Below are 17,652 nucleotides of genomic sequence, written 5' to 3'. Positions count from 1 at the left end.
ATAGCTCATTTCTGCTTCGCCGAAGTTGACAATGAGTCTTTGACAAAAGTCTCATGGGTTGGTCAAAGCTGCAATCGAATATACAATGCACCATAATAACGCTGGAAAGGGTTATTTATAATATTACCGGATCGATCCTAGTTTTTACAGACTTGTGTTTGTAGAGCATATTTGCACTTCAAGTTATTGGATTGGAAGGGGCTGGTTGATTGGCCGAACCAAACGATTTGCCGATAGTGTCAGGTGACCGGAGAACCGACTAAGCACGTGATGCTGTCGGCGGGTAAGGTATCCACTTCTATAGTTGCCCAGGTGCGCTTGGCGGGTTTATAAGACGGCGGGATGGTCTCTCCCCAGGTACTTGAGAATGCAATAATTAACCATTCCGTGAGTGAAATATACTCAAGCTTCTACCGGTGGTAGTATATTTGCTATTTTTTACCAGTTTCTTCTGGTCCAAGATCGTCTCTGAAACTTTTATCCTTTCCATTACCCACTCTCATCAATGAAAATGGCGATTGAAGAAGTTCCCTTGCAGATCTTCACGATCCCCAAACCAAATGTTTCGTACTTGACAGAGACCGAAGCCTCAAAGCCGGTCCTGCTTGAGTCTTATCATGTGGACCTGCTCCCTGAGTACGGTTACATCAGTCAAGAGTTTTTGATTTCCGGAGTCGCTCAAGGTGAATCATTTTGTACACGCCTTCTACTTCGTCGTCCGGCAGATCTTCAAAATTTCTCCGGGTTTGCTGTCGAGGAGCCGTCTCACTTGTGGGGTGGAACCAGTATCTGGCGTCACACCAACCGCTGGCTTATGCGTAATGGTGAGTCGTAATATATATATTGACAAATCACATCATTACAACTGGCTGACAACCACTTCCCTAGGCCACGCTTGGCTGGAAGTTGACTCCCAGGCTCCATCGGCCATCAGTAAAATCAAGGATGTTGACCCTGAGCGATATGAACAAGTACATTTCATCCCAGGTCCTACTTCCGATGAATTTGCCGATAATATTCCTTTCGTGACGGATGTATCAAAGGAGACTTTGAGCGAAGCTTACAATGAATTCAAAGCCAAATGGTGGCCTGCAACCTTGCAGTCTCCCGAAATTCTGGCGGCCGCCTCGTACGCATTAAGGTCAGGGCAGTTGGGCATTAAAGCATGTTGGGTTGTTCTCAGCGGTCTATCGCAGACGGGCGGACTGACAAGGCGTTTTATCACCCATTCGTCGCACTTGCGGCTGCCAGATAGCTCCCATCCTTTTGAAGGATACGTTCCTTGCCAATCTGGCGGAGCTGCACTTCCGGACTGTGCACCTGCCAAGATCATTGAGCTTCTGGGAGAATCCGAGTTCCCATCCGTTCGGCTCCCTTGTGGTGTGAGTGGCCAGGTGAAAGACACAAGACATCGCCGCGCCGATAGTGATTGCTTTCGATTGTACGAGATTGCGGGAATGGCCCATCGCGAGTCTCGGTACGCTTCAGTGACCGACTTGAAGCGCTTGGCCGTCGCTGATCTCAAGGGCGCTCAATGGAGTACTTTCCCGAACTCCTTCATTTATCATGCTGTCTTTGAGTCAGTGGTCAAGTGGATTTGCGATGGCACAATCCCACCAGCGAGTGCATTCATCAAAACAATCGGAGAAACAGATGACATTGTGCGAGACAAGCATGGAAATGCCATAAATGGAGTGAGAACCCTTCACACTGAGGTGCCTCTCGCACGCATCGTCGCTGCGACACCTAAAGGCAGGCCAAATTGGTACTGTGGTATGTGGAAATGAGAGTCCAGTGCTCTTAGATTCAGATTACTAATGATTTCCAACTTACAGGATCGGAGTGGCCTTACTCGGAAGACGAGTTACGCGGGATTTATGGATCGGTCGCCGGGTATCGAATGCTAGCTGGTGCCGCTATTGCAAACCAAGTTCAGTCGGGCTTCTTGCTTCCAGTAGATGCGGAAGTCCTTCGCCGGGAGACCGTCGAACAAGTGAACTTTTGTTAATCATGAATAATTGTTGGGACCATTGTGGTCTGATCAATGATCCTATAGAGGACAGATCCCCATAAGTTTACCCTACTCTCTCTCTCTCTCTCTCTCTCTTTCTCCCCTTTATCTATCTATCGCTTATCGAATCTACACTATCGGTTTCTCTATTCAATTATTTCGTCACCTTAAGTGTAGATTCCTAGTATAATACTGTTTGACATATTGCACAACGAAAGAAGGGCATAGGATCTCGCTTAATTAATGTATTTCCAATAATGTATGGGTTCGTGAAAACTCTTGTCTTCTAGATATATGTAAATTTAACTGATAATCTTTGGGGCAAGCCCATCTGTTTACAGGCTATTTAGGCATCTTTTTCAATTAGCAGCTACATATTCATCATTCGATATCAAAGTGTATCTATCATCAGTATTTATTGTTTTGAATTCTATGAAATAATCTGAAGTTATAGGGTCTAAGGTTATATATGTTGACGAATACAATGTGGGGAAGTGTACAACAGAAAGGTATGATAAAATACGATATCACTGGGTTTTAAACCATGGAGGCTAGAGAGAATGATATGAGAATCTGGATGCGAAATCAGTGGGAAATGAATCATGGTGGTCAAAAGATATTTATCAGGTATTCGATGGTAGCCCGCATATTCAGGCAAATTGTCAATGTGATGCAATATGATATTCGTCAGATAGGCGCTCTAATTCATCACGCATATATAACGGATTGCCGCATCCCAGCATGTGTGAATAGATCATTCATTGTCAGATCTCCAAAGTGCGGTGCGCATTACATGGGGATAATGTGCAGACTAGCTCCAATGACTTGGCTAGCGGTGCATAATATAATCTCCAATCTCACATAGTGTACCTAAAGGTTTCCCATTGCTCAAAGTCTGTCTTATCGGTGAATTCCAATCGAGCGGATTTTGGGGATCCTTGTTCACTTTGAAGGAGTTGATCTCGCCGCCGGTTCTCGTATTTGTACCATGATAACTGAAGCATTGGAATAATAACCATGAGAGCATAACAACCCACTACGAGGTACGTTGGCGTAAGTCAGCAATCATGAGCGTAGGGAGGAATATCAACTTACTTAGCATTTTGAAAGCAAGCATGTATGCTGGTGCTTCACTTTCAAGGAAAAACTCTGTAACAGCAATTAGTACCTGGCACCTTAATCCTATCTGAGATAGTACTAACGGGGGCCTGCAACCAGACCAGCAGCCCAGCCAGCAAAAATGATACCGTTCGCCGTTGACTTTTTCGTGTTGCCCGCATAGTTTGAGGCCATTAGGCCGGTATTCAAAGTAAAAGACATCGAATGCCTAAAAGAGTTAGAAGCAATACCCAGATTTTGATAGATATCTTGACATACGTGTATGTGAGATAATAGCCAGCCAATCTTCCTGCCTGATTTGATTGAGGCAATGAATGAAGCAACGATGCACCGATCAATGGTGGGATGGATACCATTATCGAAATCCACAAGCGAATGTTGTTGTGATGAGAGGCGATATATGAGAATACCAAGAATGTGGATAGTTGAATAACGGCAGCTGGGCAAGTGGAAACAAGCGTGGTTTGGAGGGTCGAGAATCCAAACCCCTGGACGACTTGACTCGAAAACTTGGCTGTCTTAGCTTTTGAACATACAAAGCAAAAAATTGCTGTACACTTACCTGGCTAGCAAAGGTAGACGGCATGGTGTTTCCACTAATCACAACATGAGGTAAGAGAATATCTCATCATAGCCAGGATATAACACTTACACTGCGGTGATGAAGAAAAGGATTGTCTGAGGATCCCGCAGAGCTTCCCAAAATTGCGTCCATTTCCACTGATTATCGGAAGAAGCAGTATTGTTTTCTCTTACTCGCGTAATCGCGATCTTCTTCTCTTTCTCGCTTAGCCATCGTGCATTTGCCTGATTGTCTGGCATGAAGAAAATGAGAACAAAGGAGAAAGCGAAGCTTAGCGCGCCGAAGAAAACGAAAAATAATTTCCAAGTAGGAAATGAAGGGTGCACTAAAGCAGGTTAGTAGTCGTATATTTCTTACAACGCTGGGAGTACGGACTCGATCCAAGTGCATAGGAAATCAGTCTTCCGAAGAAGTTGCCAATCTATGAAACATGAGCAAGGTTAACATAATTTCTAACATTTGAGGACAATCACTGACCGGAGTCCCGCCCAACCAAAATGCAGTCCTGAATGCTTGCTCAGGCCTAGTCCACCAATTGCTCGTCACAATAACAAATACGGGCCCAATGATGCTCTCCACCAGTCCGAGACATAATCGAACGGTGACCATTCCGGCAAAGTTGACGCACAGGGCTGAATATGATAATCAGGTCAGAATGGGAGACCTGCAGTATTGGGGACGAGAAGGACTCACGCGTGAGCAGAGTAATACAGGACCAGGTGAACACAGCACCTGAAATAAACTTTCCGGCATGCTGTGGCCAACGTCGCACAAGATTGGACCATACCATAGATCCCACCATATATCCAATATAAAAGACACTATATCATCATTAATATGCTCTATCTTTTGAGAAGATACGGGAACTCACCTTCCAAGCCAACTATAATCTGATCCCTCTAAGTGTAATGCGTGCTTAAGGCCGAATATGCTGCTATAGTTGAGGAGTGTTTTATCGAGAAACTTTGAATTGTCAGCTTCGTTATTTGGATGGCAGGAATAGTCACCATACCGAGAGAACATAGCACATGCACAATAATGGTAGAAGAATCCAATCTATCTTCCTCTTCACTTGTCTTTCTTCATCTTGAGTGTACGCGAGGAACTCATTTGAATCTCCTACTCGCACATCCAGATTTTCATATAAGTACTGCTCCACCTCGGGGTCTTTCGATGTATAGCTGGTCTTCTTCAGTTCCGACTGCGAGTCATCAATTGTTGGATGTCCAACATAGGTGTCCTTATTTTCACTCATTTTGCGGTACAGCGATAGGTTCGTATGTTGTAAAAAGACAGTTCAAGTTGGGCAGTCCTACCACACCGATCCTGATGAGAAGCCATATTTAAGGAACCCCATTGAGAGTGATATTCCGGGGTTGTGGAGTTAAGGCTGGGGTATTGAGTTTGTCGCTCCGATTGTATCGGAGACGTCATGTGACACTATCGGCGTTTCTCCGACAGGAGCGCAAGCCATGGAACTACCATGCGACACAATACGATTGGGATCAAATAGAGAAACAATATACTTGATCATTGTGTAAGTGAAGGTACAAGCGACGAAACACGTATGCCATCAGCTCGACACTCTATCATTGGACACTGCCTAACGGCCTCCGTCTTCTTGAAGCAAATTCGGCTCAATTTAACTCTGCGTCTATATTTGGAAAATGAACAGAGAAGGCATTCAGGGTGTTGATTTGCACTCTAGGAGTGAAAGCACCTCCCTATATTAGAAACCTTCCATTAAGATTATCCATCAAATCACATATATCTGACTCATCATCAGTAGAGCGTATCTTCGTTATTGCCATAATAAGTTCACGAGTTCTTCCCACATAAGTACCCCATCTTTCGCCTTTTTTGAGACGTTCTAGAACCCAGTCACGATGAATGGGATCCACTGTGCAAATCCCAGCGAGAAAGAGGGATGACGGTACTAACGAAGATGGGGAATCGCTGCGTGAGGGATCTTGTTGTAATTTAAGTTGACAGTGTAGAATACGAGACACAGAATTCTCCCACTGAATGGATTTAAATGGCTAGTCAAGATCAGCCGATTTCTCTGCGCAGGCTTGAAAACAAAACCAAGAGACGGTACTCACGTATAGGAGGTAGAGATATAGCACAGCACCGTGGAGAGCTGCCATGACAAGATATTGGGCGTATGTAGACGCCTCGAGGACAGATTCCATTGGCAGAACTTCGTCTGGATTGTGGCCTCTGCTCCTCATTTGATGTTCCCATTGCCGAATCTCATGTTCAATATGTCTATGCAGTGAGCGTACCTCCTCAGTACGTACTGGCGAGGTGATTACGTCTTCACTTTCCATTTGGAATCGTAGCCGCATGTCAAGTTCTCCAACTTTCATGCGTAATATATTAGCTCGAAGGAGGCTGACCAATGCATTAGATGCTGAGCCAGCAGTACTGTCATGGTCGAAGATGAATGACATGGCAGGAATTTGGCGTAAAGACCTGATTAGCTTTCCACCCCCAAGTCGATAGCAGGAAGCCCGTGCATCTAGAAGAGCAAGTCGGATGACCATTCGTTGAGCGAGAGAAAATGGGTCCTCCAATGCCCGCTGTCCTCTTTCGGACAAGGCAATTTGAGAGGCTTCAGTGATGAGGCAGTGGAATGACTCTATGTCACCTGCTAGAAGATGTACCCTCTTCGCGCGTACAAAGAGCGCAGAAAGAAGGCTACCCGGCTCTGAGACATGGTCTTTGCAAGCTTCAAATGAGTCATGGGCCAGCTGCTCATATTGTGATGCCGTTTCCAAGTAAGAGTTATTTCCCAATGCCAAATGTGACGCGGAGAATGCAAGAATGGCGTACAGAAGCGGTTTGAAGGAGAGTGACTGTGAAAATGCGGTGGTATACAGGTTATTAGCACCTCTCGGATAATCATCAACCTTTGCGTAGCCAGTCATAGTTCCCAGATAGTGTTGTATCAGGTGCTGCTCGTCGGCGCCTAAGCTTGGGGTTTCCAATGGAATACTAGCATTTGGCCTTCGGTCATTTTCACGTAAATGGGGATTCTCCTGAGGTTGAAGGAAATTTGAAGAGGGTAATGAATCCGGCAGATTCATCAGATTTGACGAATCCCCAGAAGGTAACGAAAATGAGTGGTCAAGAGCGGGTAGCTGTGCAAAATCAAGTCCCTCCCCGTTGAAATTCAAATCTACCGGATTGAGATCCAAGTCGAAGTCAATATCGAAGGGCAAGTCTCCAAGGATATCAACACAAGCATCGATTTCAAAGGAGGTTGGTTGAGCAAAAGCTGAGCTATCTTGTCCAGGAGGTGTCGGTCCATCGGCATGCCTTGTGGCATAATTCTCTTGTGACCCACTAGCCTGAGATGCCTCATGGGGGAATGTGCAATCCATGCTTCCATTCGCCCTGCTGTATCGAGAGCGTTCGCGCCTTCGCCCGATCGTCTGCCGTCTTTTCGGTGGGGGGTCATAATCTTCCCCAGCCGACGGGGCGCTCCACCGACATTCCAGACCAAGCCGCCTGCAGCAATCACAGCTGGCCCGCCTATCAAGGCCGTCAATGCCCTCCTGGACTTCAGACTTGCATTTTACTTTTCGAATTTTACATGTATAGCAACCTGACGATGGTTAATAAGTAGTATAGTAGATCAAATGTTAAATACCGACCGGAGCGAACTTGCTGCCGTGCAGTTGAGGGTTTTGGGGCGAGCATGGATGCCATTGCCACACATGCCACATGATACGTTCCAGAAGCATGAGCCTGGTATTGTAGACTGAACGAACGTATTGAGCGTAGTGATGAGAAGGAAGTACAGTTCAGGGTTTCAGCTGATCATGTGTCGAGAGGTAGATCTCATCGCGTGTCTGGTTCTCGTCACGTGGGGTGGGGCCGTGCGCCGGTATCACGCGATGTCCATTCTCCAGAACGCGATACCATGATCAGTCATTCGCTATTCCATTGGATTCCCACTGTAGATGCTGGCTGCTGGTATAGCGGACAACTGCCATGAGTACCAAGGGTATTGGTGTTGATGCCTCTTGCATGATGGCTCTTCGATATTGAGCTTGGCCGGTATCACGGAGTCGAAGCTTGGTGAGACACGTTCTCATTATCAGCTTTGTATTTGAAAAGTGGTTTCGAACGCATGATGGAGAGAATGGGCTGTGTTCACTTTCTCTCCAGGGATTTCAAGGATCTTGTTCAATTTTCAGCGGTGGAACCTATTACTGTGGAGTTTGGAGCATGGCTCTTCATCCTGCACAGAGGTTGTCACCTTGTATTTTTCATTTACTAGTTATAAACCTCATACTAGTAACCACGGATCGCCCCTAGTGATAACCTACCGGGAGCTACTAGTAAGCAAAGCTCACCTGACAACCTGACAACCCCCCTATTCCTCTTCATCCCCGTCGTAGCAACTTAGAGGAAAGAGGTGGACTAGATTCTGCTTTAGGTCGACGCGGAAGTTCGACCTTGGAATTACAATAATGAAAAAAGGAAATTCATCATTTCCTCAATGCTGCCTGCTATTGTGCTCATGTTCGCCTCCAGGTCCCGATCCACTCCTCTCGCGACATATGTTGTCTCACTGGATACTGCGCCAGATTCGTTGCTCTGCGACATGGCCCTGTCACTCCTCGGCCCGAAGGCCGACCATTTGGTGGACAAGTTCTATGATGCACACTTCAAACCCCCACAGAATAGAAGTATCGGCAAAGTCGCAGTCCGGCGGAGTGTTTGATTGAAGGAGGCCCTCAACACGCCTTATGATTTGACAGGCCTCTCTCAGCAGCGTGCGCCAAACTCTAGCTCAGCCACTCGCACATAGATGCAGCCTAGTCTGCTCCGCGGGCTGATTGTTGTTGGGAACTGGAATCATGAGTTGGTCTCCCACTTTTTCTTGTTAGCTTGCTGCGTGAAATGCACTTTAAGCTCATATGGTGTATCTCACTGATCTCGAGTAAGACGCCTGGGTAGTCCGGCAGGGGCCCTGGCTTCAATAGTTTCTCTAACATACAATGGGGCCTTCATTACACCCTCGCATCACATGGGTGCTATGTCTCTGGTGGGCCTGCTCAATCGGATTTGGAGCATGGCTCTTCATCCCCTTTATAACAACTTATGGGAAGTCGTTGGACTGGATTCTGCATTTGGTCGACACAGAAGACTGGTTTTGGAAGAAAGATATTAAAAAATGACTGCGCATTGTGTTCTCAATGTTGCCCGTTACTGTATGTCGCTTATCCAACGTCTCCACTGCTGTTGTTCCTCCTGTCGACGAGATGTTATCTTGGTTCATAGCTTGCCAGATTCTTTCCTCCACAGCACGGTCGTCCTGCTCCTCAGCCCGGAGCGCCAGCATTCGGTTAACGAATTCAAGTAATCTAACCTCAAATCCCATGACAATCGAACCATGCGCGAAGTCGTTGTCAATGGTGGGGTTTGAGGCAAGCACACGGTCAATCCTTCTCATCAGGTCACAAGCCCGCCTAAGCAGTGTCCGTCGGATTCTTGCTCGACCAGCCTCACGCGAACGAAGCCTAGTGAGTTATTCCAGCTGCCCGTGATCGGGAACTGGGATTGGATGACGGTCGCCCACTTTTTCTTGTTAGCTTGCTGCTTGAAATGCACTCAAGTTCATGTGCTATAGCCCACTGATCTCGGTACTGGGATAGATAACGGTTTGAGGGTTTTGTGGCTGCAGGTTCCGCCTATGGGTTGCCTAATGCAGGTAAATATTGTGGGTCGTCGCCAATATCATGTAGGAACAAGGAGCTTCACCTGTCTTGGTTGTGTGGCTCACAGTTTTTAGAAATCCTATCATTGGTGAAGGAAGGAAGAAGAGTATCGGGAGCAGTTTAAATGCTAATTCCTACGACAGAAGGTGCGTTTTCGCGTGGAAGGCGCGAGTATAACTTCACCCTAAACAGGTAGAAGCAAGACTAGGTAACTCAATGCTCCCATTGTAACAACAGTCACAAACCAACCTTACCAGAGCTTTCATAATTTCGAAGCCTGGTAAAAAAATATAATATATGTAAATACATATATATAATGACCTACAAGTGAGGTAAATTAATGATTGGCAGAAGCCTGGTCAAAGGATGGTATGAAATAAATATACAGAGTACGGCATAACTCATGTGTAAATGATCTTAGACAAAGCGTTAGTGAATGATGATGTCAATGGAAAGCAAGGTGATGGTAGGTACGTAGTTAGGGTCCTCACCTTAACAAATGTTCTAAGATCATACATGAGTCCAATCCCAGTTGTGTCAAAATGGCTTCCAATAACAGAAAAACAAAATAACAAGTAAAAATTTCTTACATGAAAGTCGAAATGCGATCTTAGCATTTAATTCCTCTTGGTATGGTAGTTTACCGCGGCCTTGAATCCAGCTAGCTCCCGCTTCGTTCTCACAGTTCACATCCCTCCACAGATCACGCTCAGCGTGCCGGTCCATTGACTCTTCCCTATTTAGACCTGTCAATATCGATGGACCAACAGAGCTTGCATACGGATAGCTGGGACTTACAGAGGAGGAAAGTTATTTCCCACAGGTAATACGATTCCTGGATGATACAAGGTGGATGGTGGTGATGATAGATGCTATGAAATTGTGCGAGGCTATTTAGCCTGGGAATGATGTTCTGTGTCACAAGACGGAGTCTCCTTTTATCTAACCACATTCAGATTATCTGGGGGAAATATGAAACCTTGTTCGCAGTTCTCATTCAGCTTACGCTACATGAGATGACCTACTTGACCATGATGAGGGTCATAGATACCAGATAGTGCTGGCGAGTGAATAAAAGAAAGACCGCGATTGGACTAAGTTTGTAATTTAAAAAATACATGGACAGAAAGAATGGTAATGATGGAGAAATGCAGATCGTTATGCTCTTAGAGACTGCCGAAACAGGGCCGGCGACCGGAAGTTCCATATCATGATCGGGAGGCGTAGCGGTATTACATAACCTGGTGCAATATCTCTGCTTCCTCGGCACTAGCACATTAATCCTCCATCCGCAGCGCGATGAAGCTATTAAAAAGGACCAACATTCGACGCTCATAGTGCTAGAGCCTCTGGATCTCGGCATACTGGCAAGGGTAGGTGTGGTGGGGCATGAGAGCTCGCACAGCGCGAAATACTCCTCTCCCCTCTCGCAGAATTGCTCTACGAGCGTGCGCTCGTCCACTTCGCTGGAAGCGCAAGTTCGTTAGGGTGTGAAGCTTGGAGTTGCTAGGCGTCGGGATGGGACGGCTATCAGACACTGATTTCGTCAGCGTTTGTGTTCAAAGGCGGTTTGGCACTAAGGATGAGGTGAAAGGAGGGGATCTCACTCTTGGCTGATTTCACGGACTTTGGGATTGTATTTGGATGTCCAGGAAGTGATTGCAGTGTTCAATCTATAACAAGAGCAGCCCGAGTTAGACGTTTGTCTCGCCTCAACTATTTCCAATGGGCGGAAGGGCCATACCTGTGTTAGAGAGGAAGTGTGTGTTGAAGATTGCAATCATGGATGAGAGTCAGAGAGGGCATTCTGCGCGAATTCTGCTGGGAATTATCATCGAGGGATGGGGTTTGTTACTCTTAATAACCTGGATCCTGTATGCAAGGTTTCGATTCGATAGAAGAGTTTATATAAAACAGCCTGGGGCTACTGCTATATCAGTCAGCGTTTTATCCTGTCGCAAATATTCGTTATGGGAAAAGGCCCTAACCTGTTTTGCGATAAGTATGAGTAATGGAAATGGAGATGGTTTGTTGAGGAATTGGAGGAAGGTCGAGGGGGAATAAGATCTTGAATAGTAGCCGAGAAGCTTCGTTTTCGGGAGTGTTGGATATCAGACCGACCTTTGACTTGTTTGTCAGACTGATCACTTGTTTGCTTGAATTGGCAGGGTATAAAGAACCTGCTCATTGCTAGATTGAGCAACAATGATGTTCTTTATCTTCCTCCTCTCACCAGTAGCCGTAACAGGGAGGTGTAAGTGTGTCTGAGAAAGCGCAAAATTGGTGAGGGGATAACCAGCGCTAGTACGATGAGAAAGCCTGATCATAAACCCACCTTCTAAATACTTCTGATGCCCTCAAAATATCTAACGGATCGCGAGATGGGCCAGCATGGTGCTTTCAGGCAGCAAGAAAAGAAGGGCATTATACGTATCTTGCATTAGTCAGATGTGGAAAACTCACCTGAAAGCTCTTTAAATGAAAGATAAATATACATAATCGGATGGAAATCATCACATTCAAATATGGTTCTTCAAAACCGAGTGCCGACCCACTTCCGATGCCCTCAGTCTCGTCGATCTAAACACCGATGGACCTTCTCCATGGAGACGAATCGATGCGACACAGGGATGAGCTCCTAGAGCTAAGTATTACCAATCGTTTATTATATGGGACGGACGATGATCAATGAGGGTATCATATTCTACAGGACTATCCCCAGCTGGTAACTATCCATAGATATGCGCTCGGAATGTAGACCTCCGTCGATCCTACCCTCTCCATGTCCTTCGGCAGATCATACAATATTAACCTACGTGGCGCCAGACAATCGCTCCTCGTGCCGACCCAGTCGCTCCTCAGCCTGTAGGGTCCGCAGATTCTCCATGATCCCCGTTAATCTCGCTTTATAGTTGGCCAGTCGGTAGACCACAACTGGGTGAAGGGGATAACTGTATGGCCTCAGCAGGGTTACAATGCACTCCCTGATATGGCTCGCCAGGCGTAGGAGTCGCCTCCGAATCTCCGCGTATCTGGCCCTCTGCACCCTTAACTGGGTGAGTTGCTCGAGTTGTCTATCGTCTGGGACCGAGACTCGCTGTTGGTCGGCCACTTCCTTCGTTAGCTTTTTCATTGACTATAGGGGAACTAATTTTTGAGGAGAGAGGTGTATCTCACTATTGGCAGGCTTTTTCTAGGGTCGGTTGCAAGTTTGCAAAAGTATTGTAGGGCCAGCCTGTAAGTAACCAGTGTCAGTCAGCCTCCTGTCTCGGCGCAGGTAGTATCTATAGGGATGAGGGATCCTGCCGTCAATGTTGGGTCAAGGAGCAAGCAACAACGGGTGATGGTGAGAGAAGAAACGAGAGAAAAGATTGAGAGAAGATGTTAAATAGTAATCGAGAAACTGCGTGTCCACGCGGAAGGTGCGATTGCCACCTTAGGAAAGCGTAATATAGGTCATGTTTAATCAATGCTTTATCTACATACAGATCGTGCTTGCCATCAATATCAGGACGGATTACTATCAAAGTGGTAGCTTGAATCCCTCTCTTAGGTATATGACCCAAGTCTTCTGAATGTGAAGTAAGGGTAAACTGAGATCATGTTAAGCGCTCACTGCGTTCAGGGGCTATGGTTGTCTATTTCACATTTCAGGCAATGGCCTTCCGAATGCACCCATCTACAAGTTGCTCCTCGGCCTTCAGACTCTTCATCTCATCCACAACCGCTGTCAATCAGGTTTCATAAGTGTGTAGTCTCTAGAGCACAATTGGAAGATATGGATAGCTATAGGTCCCGAGAAGGGTCAAAGCCAATTTTATGATGAGTATCACCTCGTCTATGATCACACTATGAGCATGGGCTCCCCTGGTGTTTCGAATACGTAACCGAATCAGTAGCTCGAGCTGTCGGTCACTCGGTTTGCGGATTGGCTGCTAGTCAGCCACTCCCCTTGTTAGCTTTCTACGTGAAGGCGGCTAGGTCTAGTAATTGAGGGGGGGTATCTATCTTACGAGGCTTTGTCAGGTCCAGATGTACAGTTTCGATGTAGTCGAAGCGTTTGTGCAAAATAAGAAGATGAGACGCCGGAGACGACTCCAAGTGTGCACCATATAGGACAGATGATAATCAAACATGGCGTGATATTCGTCGGACTTTCTCAGGTTGATAACAGTGCATTGATGTGCTATCGAGGTGCTGACCTCTCCTCCATTACACCCTCCCAATATCCTCTAGTGGATCGCACACTTCGCAATTTCAATTCCTCGCTCACCCGCCGCCATAGAATCTCCTCCGCGCACAGGTGAGGCGTGCGCTCCTCTGCCCGCAGGATCTTCATTTGTTCCATCAGCGCGACCATGCTGTCTTCATAAGAGCGTAATCTTTGGAGCACGGTCGGGTGATACGGGTAATTATACGCACAGAGGAGGAGCAGGACGGAATTCATGGTTTGGCCTGTCTCGGATAGGATTCTTCTGCAAACCCGGGCCTTTCGGACCCTCGGGAGACGTAACTGAGTGAGCTGCTCCATCCGCCTGTAATTTGGCACTAGGATCGGCCTCTCGTCGGCCACTTCTTTTGTCATCTTTGTGCTCTAATTTACGGGAATCAGTCTTTCTATGGAGGCATGTATCTCACTATTGGCAGACTTTGATGGCGTATGGTTGTGAATTTTCCAGACTATGGTATGGCTCAACCTATGAATGCCCAGTGCGAGTTGGCCTTCTCGTTTGGCGTGATAGTTCGATGGCAAAGTGTGAATGTTGGGTAAGATGAAAGAAAAGAAAAACGAGGTGATGTCGAATAGTGGCTGATAAACTGCGATTTCCCCAGAAAGGTGCGACTCTCAGCTCTAGGAAAGAGCAAGATAAGCGTCATATCTTTGGTAGTTGTCATTCCGGGGTGAGGGAAACCACATCGCAGAAATGAAGGCAGATTGCAAAGGGTAAAGGGGGAAGTAACGGAGAATTGCAAAAGAAAGCCCTCACCTTTCATTACGATTGTTCTTCCATCACTCCTCAATCAAACATCAATTTGCTTTCAATTCTGATTCATTGTATATTCTAGAGCATCCATTATATCCTGGCACCCAACTTCTAAGTATGAAGGTGTTAAGAGGGTCAGGTTCTAGTGACCTCTAGTATATCGCTAGTTTAGGTCTAGGTGATAGTCGCGCCTTCCTCATGCAGTACTCCTTCCTCATTTAGCCTTGAAGAAATTCCTTCCTACCATCCTCCACAAACACCATCTATTCTTTCAAAATATGTTCCTTGTCCAAAATCTTCGCGCTTGTCACCCAACACCTGGCCCACGTCTTGCGAGGTATGACACATGGACCCCTAAGACGATGAGTGGGTTCTATGATAAAGCAGAGCACTAATAGAGAGTGGTTATTGCGTAGGCTTCCATCAATCCACAATCGGCAAACTCACCAAGCAAGGAGACATCGACAACCCAATTTACCAATGAGATACACCCCTCCGCGTGATATTTTGTCTTAACTAGAGAAAAGTGAGTGATGGTCGACCGATCCCCCCTCCCGACCGACAGCAGTTCGATCTATTCGATCAGCTGCAACTTCGCCGTACTAGGCGCGCTTATCGCCGGGAAGTTATAATTGCCGAAGCATCGCACATATTCCGATGGGTTGGGTTCATCATGGCTAGATATGCCACAGGCCACCAGGCACCCACGGTTGATATTCTTTTGAATTTTGAGCGGCGGGTCAGGGTTTTCGTATCCGATATGGCGAGGCTCATGATCGGAGACGACCTTGACCGGCGCTTCGGGGATGAGATCTGGAGCCTAGTCGGATGACATTTTCAAGATGATACCGACTACGTTGTATTTGATTCTTTGAATCTTTGTTAGAGTAGTCATTACCCAATATCAATCTAATGTTACTTTGCATTATGATGATCCTTCACTCCGCCTATCAGATATAATTTCGCTCCCGAGGTCTCATTTCCGGCTTAATATACATATAATGTGTTAATAAACATAGGATACAGATGCTAGGAAGACTTATTTCTCTTACTCGCCGCTGTGATGGAATTCCAGGCTTAGTTAGGGTTCACTGTCTTGAATTTTGCTCAATGCGAGTCGCTTGCTCGCCTCCCCCACAAGAAAGAGCGTCATCCTGAAGGGAATGCGACTGCCACCCGTGGAGGCAAATGGCGAGGCTGATGAGGCCTAACCATTACTTCCGATGGACATCATCCACATCTTAGTAGATGGGGAAGGAACACTGTGAGTAACTGAAATCAATGATGATGATAATTTACCTACTGCCATGAAGTTCGCGAAATATCTTCACAGGAACAAAGAGTCGAAAGCCTGAGAGCCACAAATAGGTAAAGGGCGGCCTTGGAGACTGCCGCTAACCAGGCAATGTCTCCGTTCAATGACATCGCTGATATTATGGATGCAAATACAGTTCTAGTGACGATCATATTTAGGAATAACTAGTAGGGTGAAGTTTGAACCAGTGCGCTTAAGTAGCTGATGTCAACAAAAGAAACGACCAAACTGAGGTATTTTGAACATCTGACTGTGGTTGTATGGTTCATTGAGACAATCTTCTTTCAAATCCGCTGAACCGCCCGGATCCTTTTCGGCCCGTGCTACTGCAGTGTCCAACCGTCCCTCACAGCAGATGTATTTTATACTCAGTCTGTCAATGCATTATGTCTAGGAATGCACACTGTCTGTATTAGGAATATTCTTAAGATTTTCCAAATACTGGCTTCGAATCTGCTCGCAAACGCCCCAAATTCGCCTCCGGTTGGCAAGTCCAAAAATGTAATCATCATTCTCGGATGAATACTGACTCTTTTTTTCAATATCCACAAGTAGGTTGGAGGCTTTTTCCTCTACCACTTGGGATTGAAAGACATCAACATCGTGAATCTCCCAGAGCCACGGTATTTCACTTCTCAGCCTATGCTTCCAAAAGCCGTCTGACAAGGAGGTAGTATGCATCGCCAATGAAGCGGCCTTCAGAGCAAGGATAGAACCAACGGGGAGAAACTTTAAAACCCAATTTCGCAACTCAGCTGGAAGCCTATCAAAAATGTCTTCGCTTCGGGAATGCTGGTCCGCTGTTGCCTTCTTGTCGAGAGATTCTGTGATGGGATCAAGCTCGGCTTTCAGTTGGGGAATTTCAACCGGGTTCACCACCAAAACCTGCTTGCTATAAGCTTTTGGTCTTCTATCATTGAATAGGGATTCCAAAACAACGTACTTCTTGGCCTTTGATACTAAGCCAATCCTGTTCGGTAGGTGGCTCCGGTTCGCCATAACTGACCTCCAACCTGGTGTTTGTTTTCCCCAGCAAATCTTCCATGACATTAACTAATACTTCCCCCTTAAGCTTCCCAGTGTTCTCTTGCTGGATACACCTCTGGAGAATACCATGGTAGCAAATTGGATGGAAGGGAAATACGTGAGGCAATTGAGGGTCGTCCATCGCATGATAACTATCAGTGTCAGGATGGAGTGGTGGCAAGGTTGAGTGGTACAGCATACGCAGTCATTGAGATATGGTCACTATCATCATAGCAGGATTCGTTAGGATCTTATAGCGATATCAGTCAGTTGATTGAATCTTGTTTATATAAGCCTCAGAAGGTAAGTGAGAAACCCACCACCTGCCGGGGGAACCGAAATTGATCCCTGTAAAGCAAACATTAACTCCGAATATTTTGTCTGCCCTGTTAGAAAGAGCCATACATAGTCCCAATAGAAGCCGACACCCGAGACAAATGATCTAGAAGTTTATACGTAAGAACATCTCCTTCGCCCTGCTGATATCAGGAGAAAATGGTCACAAACTTATCATTTCCAGGCGCATCAGGATTAATACCCAGACCACATACTTCCTCTAGCCATTCTAGCTTGCAATCTCTCAGGACTTTGTCACGATAACAGAATTCATCCACGTCTGTCTCTTCGGGGTCGATGTCCAGGTGGCTCGAGAACGGACCACCACATATCGCGCAATACACTGACCATCCGCCCATGCTGTGTTCTCCGGATTTGAATCTCGATGGTAACCTTGGAAGGAGTGGAATAAGGGAGAACGTTGAATCTAAGTTTATCACGTGGGTTAAATGCGGGGATTAAGTAATCTGTGGGGAAACGGATCAACAAGCAGCTAGAAATTATCCGGCTTCAACGCCGACCTCCTTAGCTACTAGAAGCGTCTC

General features: G+C 46.2%; 8 protein-coding genes across 8 annotated transcripts; 2 read left to right on the top strand and 6 right to left on the bottom strand.

The window, feature by feature from the left end:
- Positions 1 to 505: 505 nt before the first annotated feature.
- N7517_004713 (uncharacterized protein) lies at positions 506 to 2,008 on the top strand (the record flags this gene model as incomplete). The annotated part of the gene is made up of 3 exons (XM_056722443.1): positions 506 to 824; positions 889 to 1,773; positions 1,836 to 2,008. The coding sequence occupies 3 exons, from the start codon at positions 506 to 508 to the stop codon at positions 2,006 to 2,008; spliced, it is 1,377 nt and encodes a 458-aa protein (XP_056578693.1).
- An 860-nt stretch (positions 2,009 to 2,868) lies between these two features.
- On the bottom strand, positions 2,869 to 4,968 carry N7517_004712 (major facilitator superfamily domain-containing protein; the record flags this gene model as incomplete). The annotated part of the gene is made up of 11 exons (XM_056722442.1): positions 2,869 to 3,047; positions 3,107 to 3,160; positions 3,214 to 3,338; positions 3,389 to 3,639; positions 3,693 to 3,726; positions 3,783 to 4,038; positions 4,089 to 4,134; positions 4,191 to 4,345; positions 4,407 to 4,534; positions 4,585 to 4,676; positions 4,726 to 4,968. 11 exons carry the CDS (start codon positions 4,966 to 4,968, stop codon positions 2,869 to 2,871), a joined length of 1,563 nt encoding a protein of 520 aa, XP_056578692.1.
- Positions 4,969 to 5,752: 784 nt separating this feature from the next.
- On the bottom strand, positions 5,753 to 7,099 carry N7517_004711 (uncharacterized protein; the record flags this gene model as incomplete). The annotated part of the gene is made up of 1 exon (XM_056722441.1): positions 5,753 to 7,099. The coding sequence occupies one exon, from the start codon at positions 7,097 to 7,099 to the stop codon at positions 5,753 to 5,755; it is 1,347 nt and encodes a 448-aa protein (XP_056578691.1).
- Positions 7,100 to 8,223: 1,124 nt separating this feature from the next.
- N7517_004710 (uncharacterized protein) lies at positions 8,224 to 8,448 on the top strand (the record flags this gene model as incomplete). The annotated part of the gene is made up of 1 exon (XM_056722440.1): positions 8,224 to 8,448. One exon carries the CDS (start codon positions 8,224 to 8,226, stop codon positions 8,446 to 8,448), a length of 225 nt encoding a protein of 74 aa, XP_056578690.1.
- Positions 8,449 to 8,826: 378 nt separating this feature from the next.
- N7517_004709 (uncharacterized protein) lies at positions 8,827 to 9,180 on the bottom strand (the record flags this gene model as incomplete). Its single annotated transcript, XM_056722439.1, has 1 exon — positions 8,827 to 9,180. One exon carries the CDS (start codon positions 9,178 to 9,180, stop codon positions 8,827 to 8,829), a length of 354 nt encoding a protein of 117 aa, XP_056578689.1.
- Positions 9,181 to 12,257: 3,077 nt separating this feature from the next.
- N7517_004708 (uncharacterized protein) lies at positions 12,258 to 12,578 on the bottom strand (the record flags this gene model as incomplete). The annotated part of the gene is made up of 1 exon (XM_056722438.1): positions 12,258 to 12,578. The coding sequence occupies one exon, from the start codon at positions 12,576 to 12,578 to the stop codon at positions 12,258 to 12,260; it is 321 nt and encodes a 106-aa protein (XP_056578688.1).
- A 1,053-nt stretch (positions 12,579 to 13,631) lies between these two features.
- Positions 13,632 to 14,030, bottom strand: N7517_004707 (uncharacterized protein; the record flags this gene model as incomplete). Its single annotated transcript, XM_056722437.1, has 1 exon — positions 13,632 to 14,030. The coding sequence occupies one exon, from the start codon at positions 14,028 to 14,030 to the stop codon at positions 13,632 to 13,634; it is 399 nt and encodes a 132-aa protein (XP_056578687.1).
- Positions 14,031 to 16,135: 2,105 nt separating this feature from the next.
- N7517_004706 (uncharacterized protein) lies at positions 16,136 to 17,466 on the bottom strand (the record flags this gene model as incomplete). The annotated part of the gene is made up of 3 exons (XM_056722436.1): positions 16,136 to 16,630; positions 16,689 to 16,923; positions 17,279 to 17,466. 3 exons carry the CDS (start codon positions 17,464 to 17,466, stop codon positions 16,136 to 16,138), a joined length of 918 nt encoding a protein of 305 aa, XP_056578686.1.
- Between the last annotated feature and the right edge of the window lie 186 nt (positions 17,467 to 17,652).

Source organism: Penicillium concentricum (genome assembly GCF_028827145.1).
Source record: "Penicillium concentricum strain IBT 3081 chromosome Unknown utg000002l_segment0_segment0, whole genome shotgun sequence".
In the NCBI taxonomy this organism is placed as follows: Eukaryota; Fungi; Ascomycota; class Eurotiomycetes; order Eurotiales; family Aspergillaceae; genus Penicillium; species Penicillium concentricum.
The sequence above is the reverse complement of the archived record's forward strand: the minus strand, read 5'-3'. Positions and strand labels throughout refer to the sequence as shown.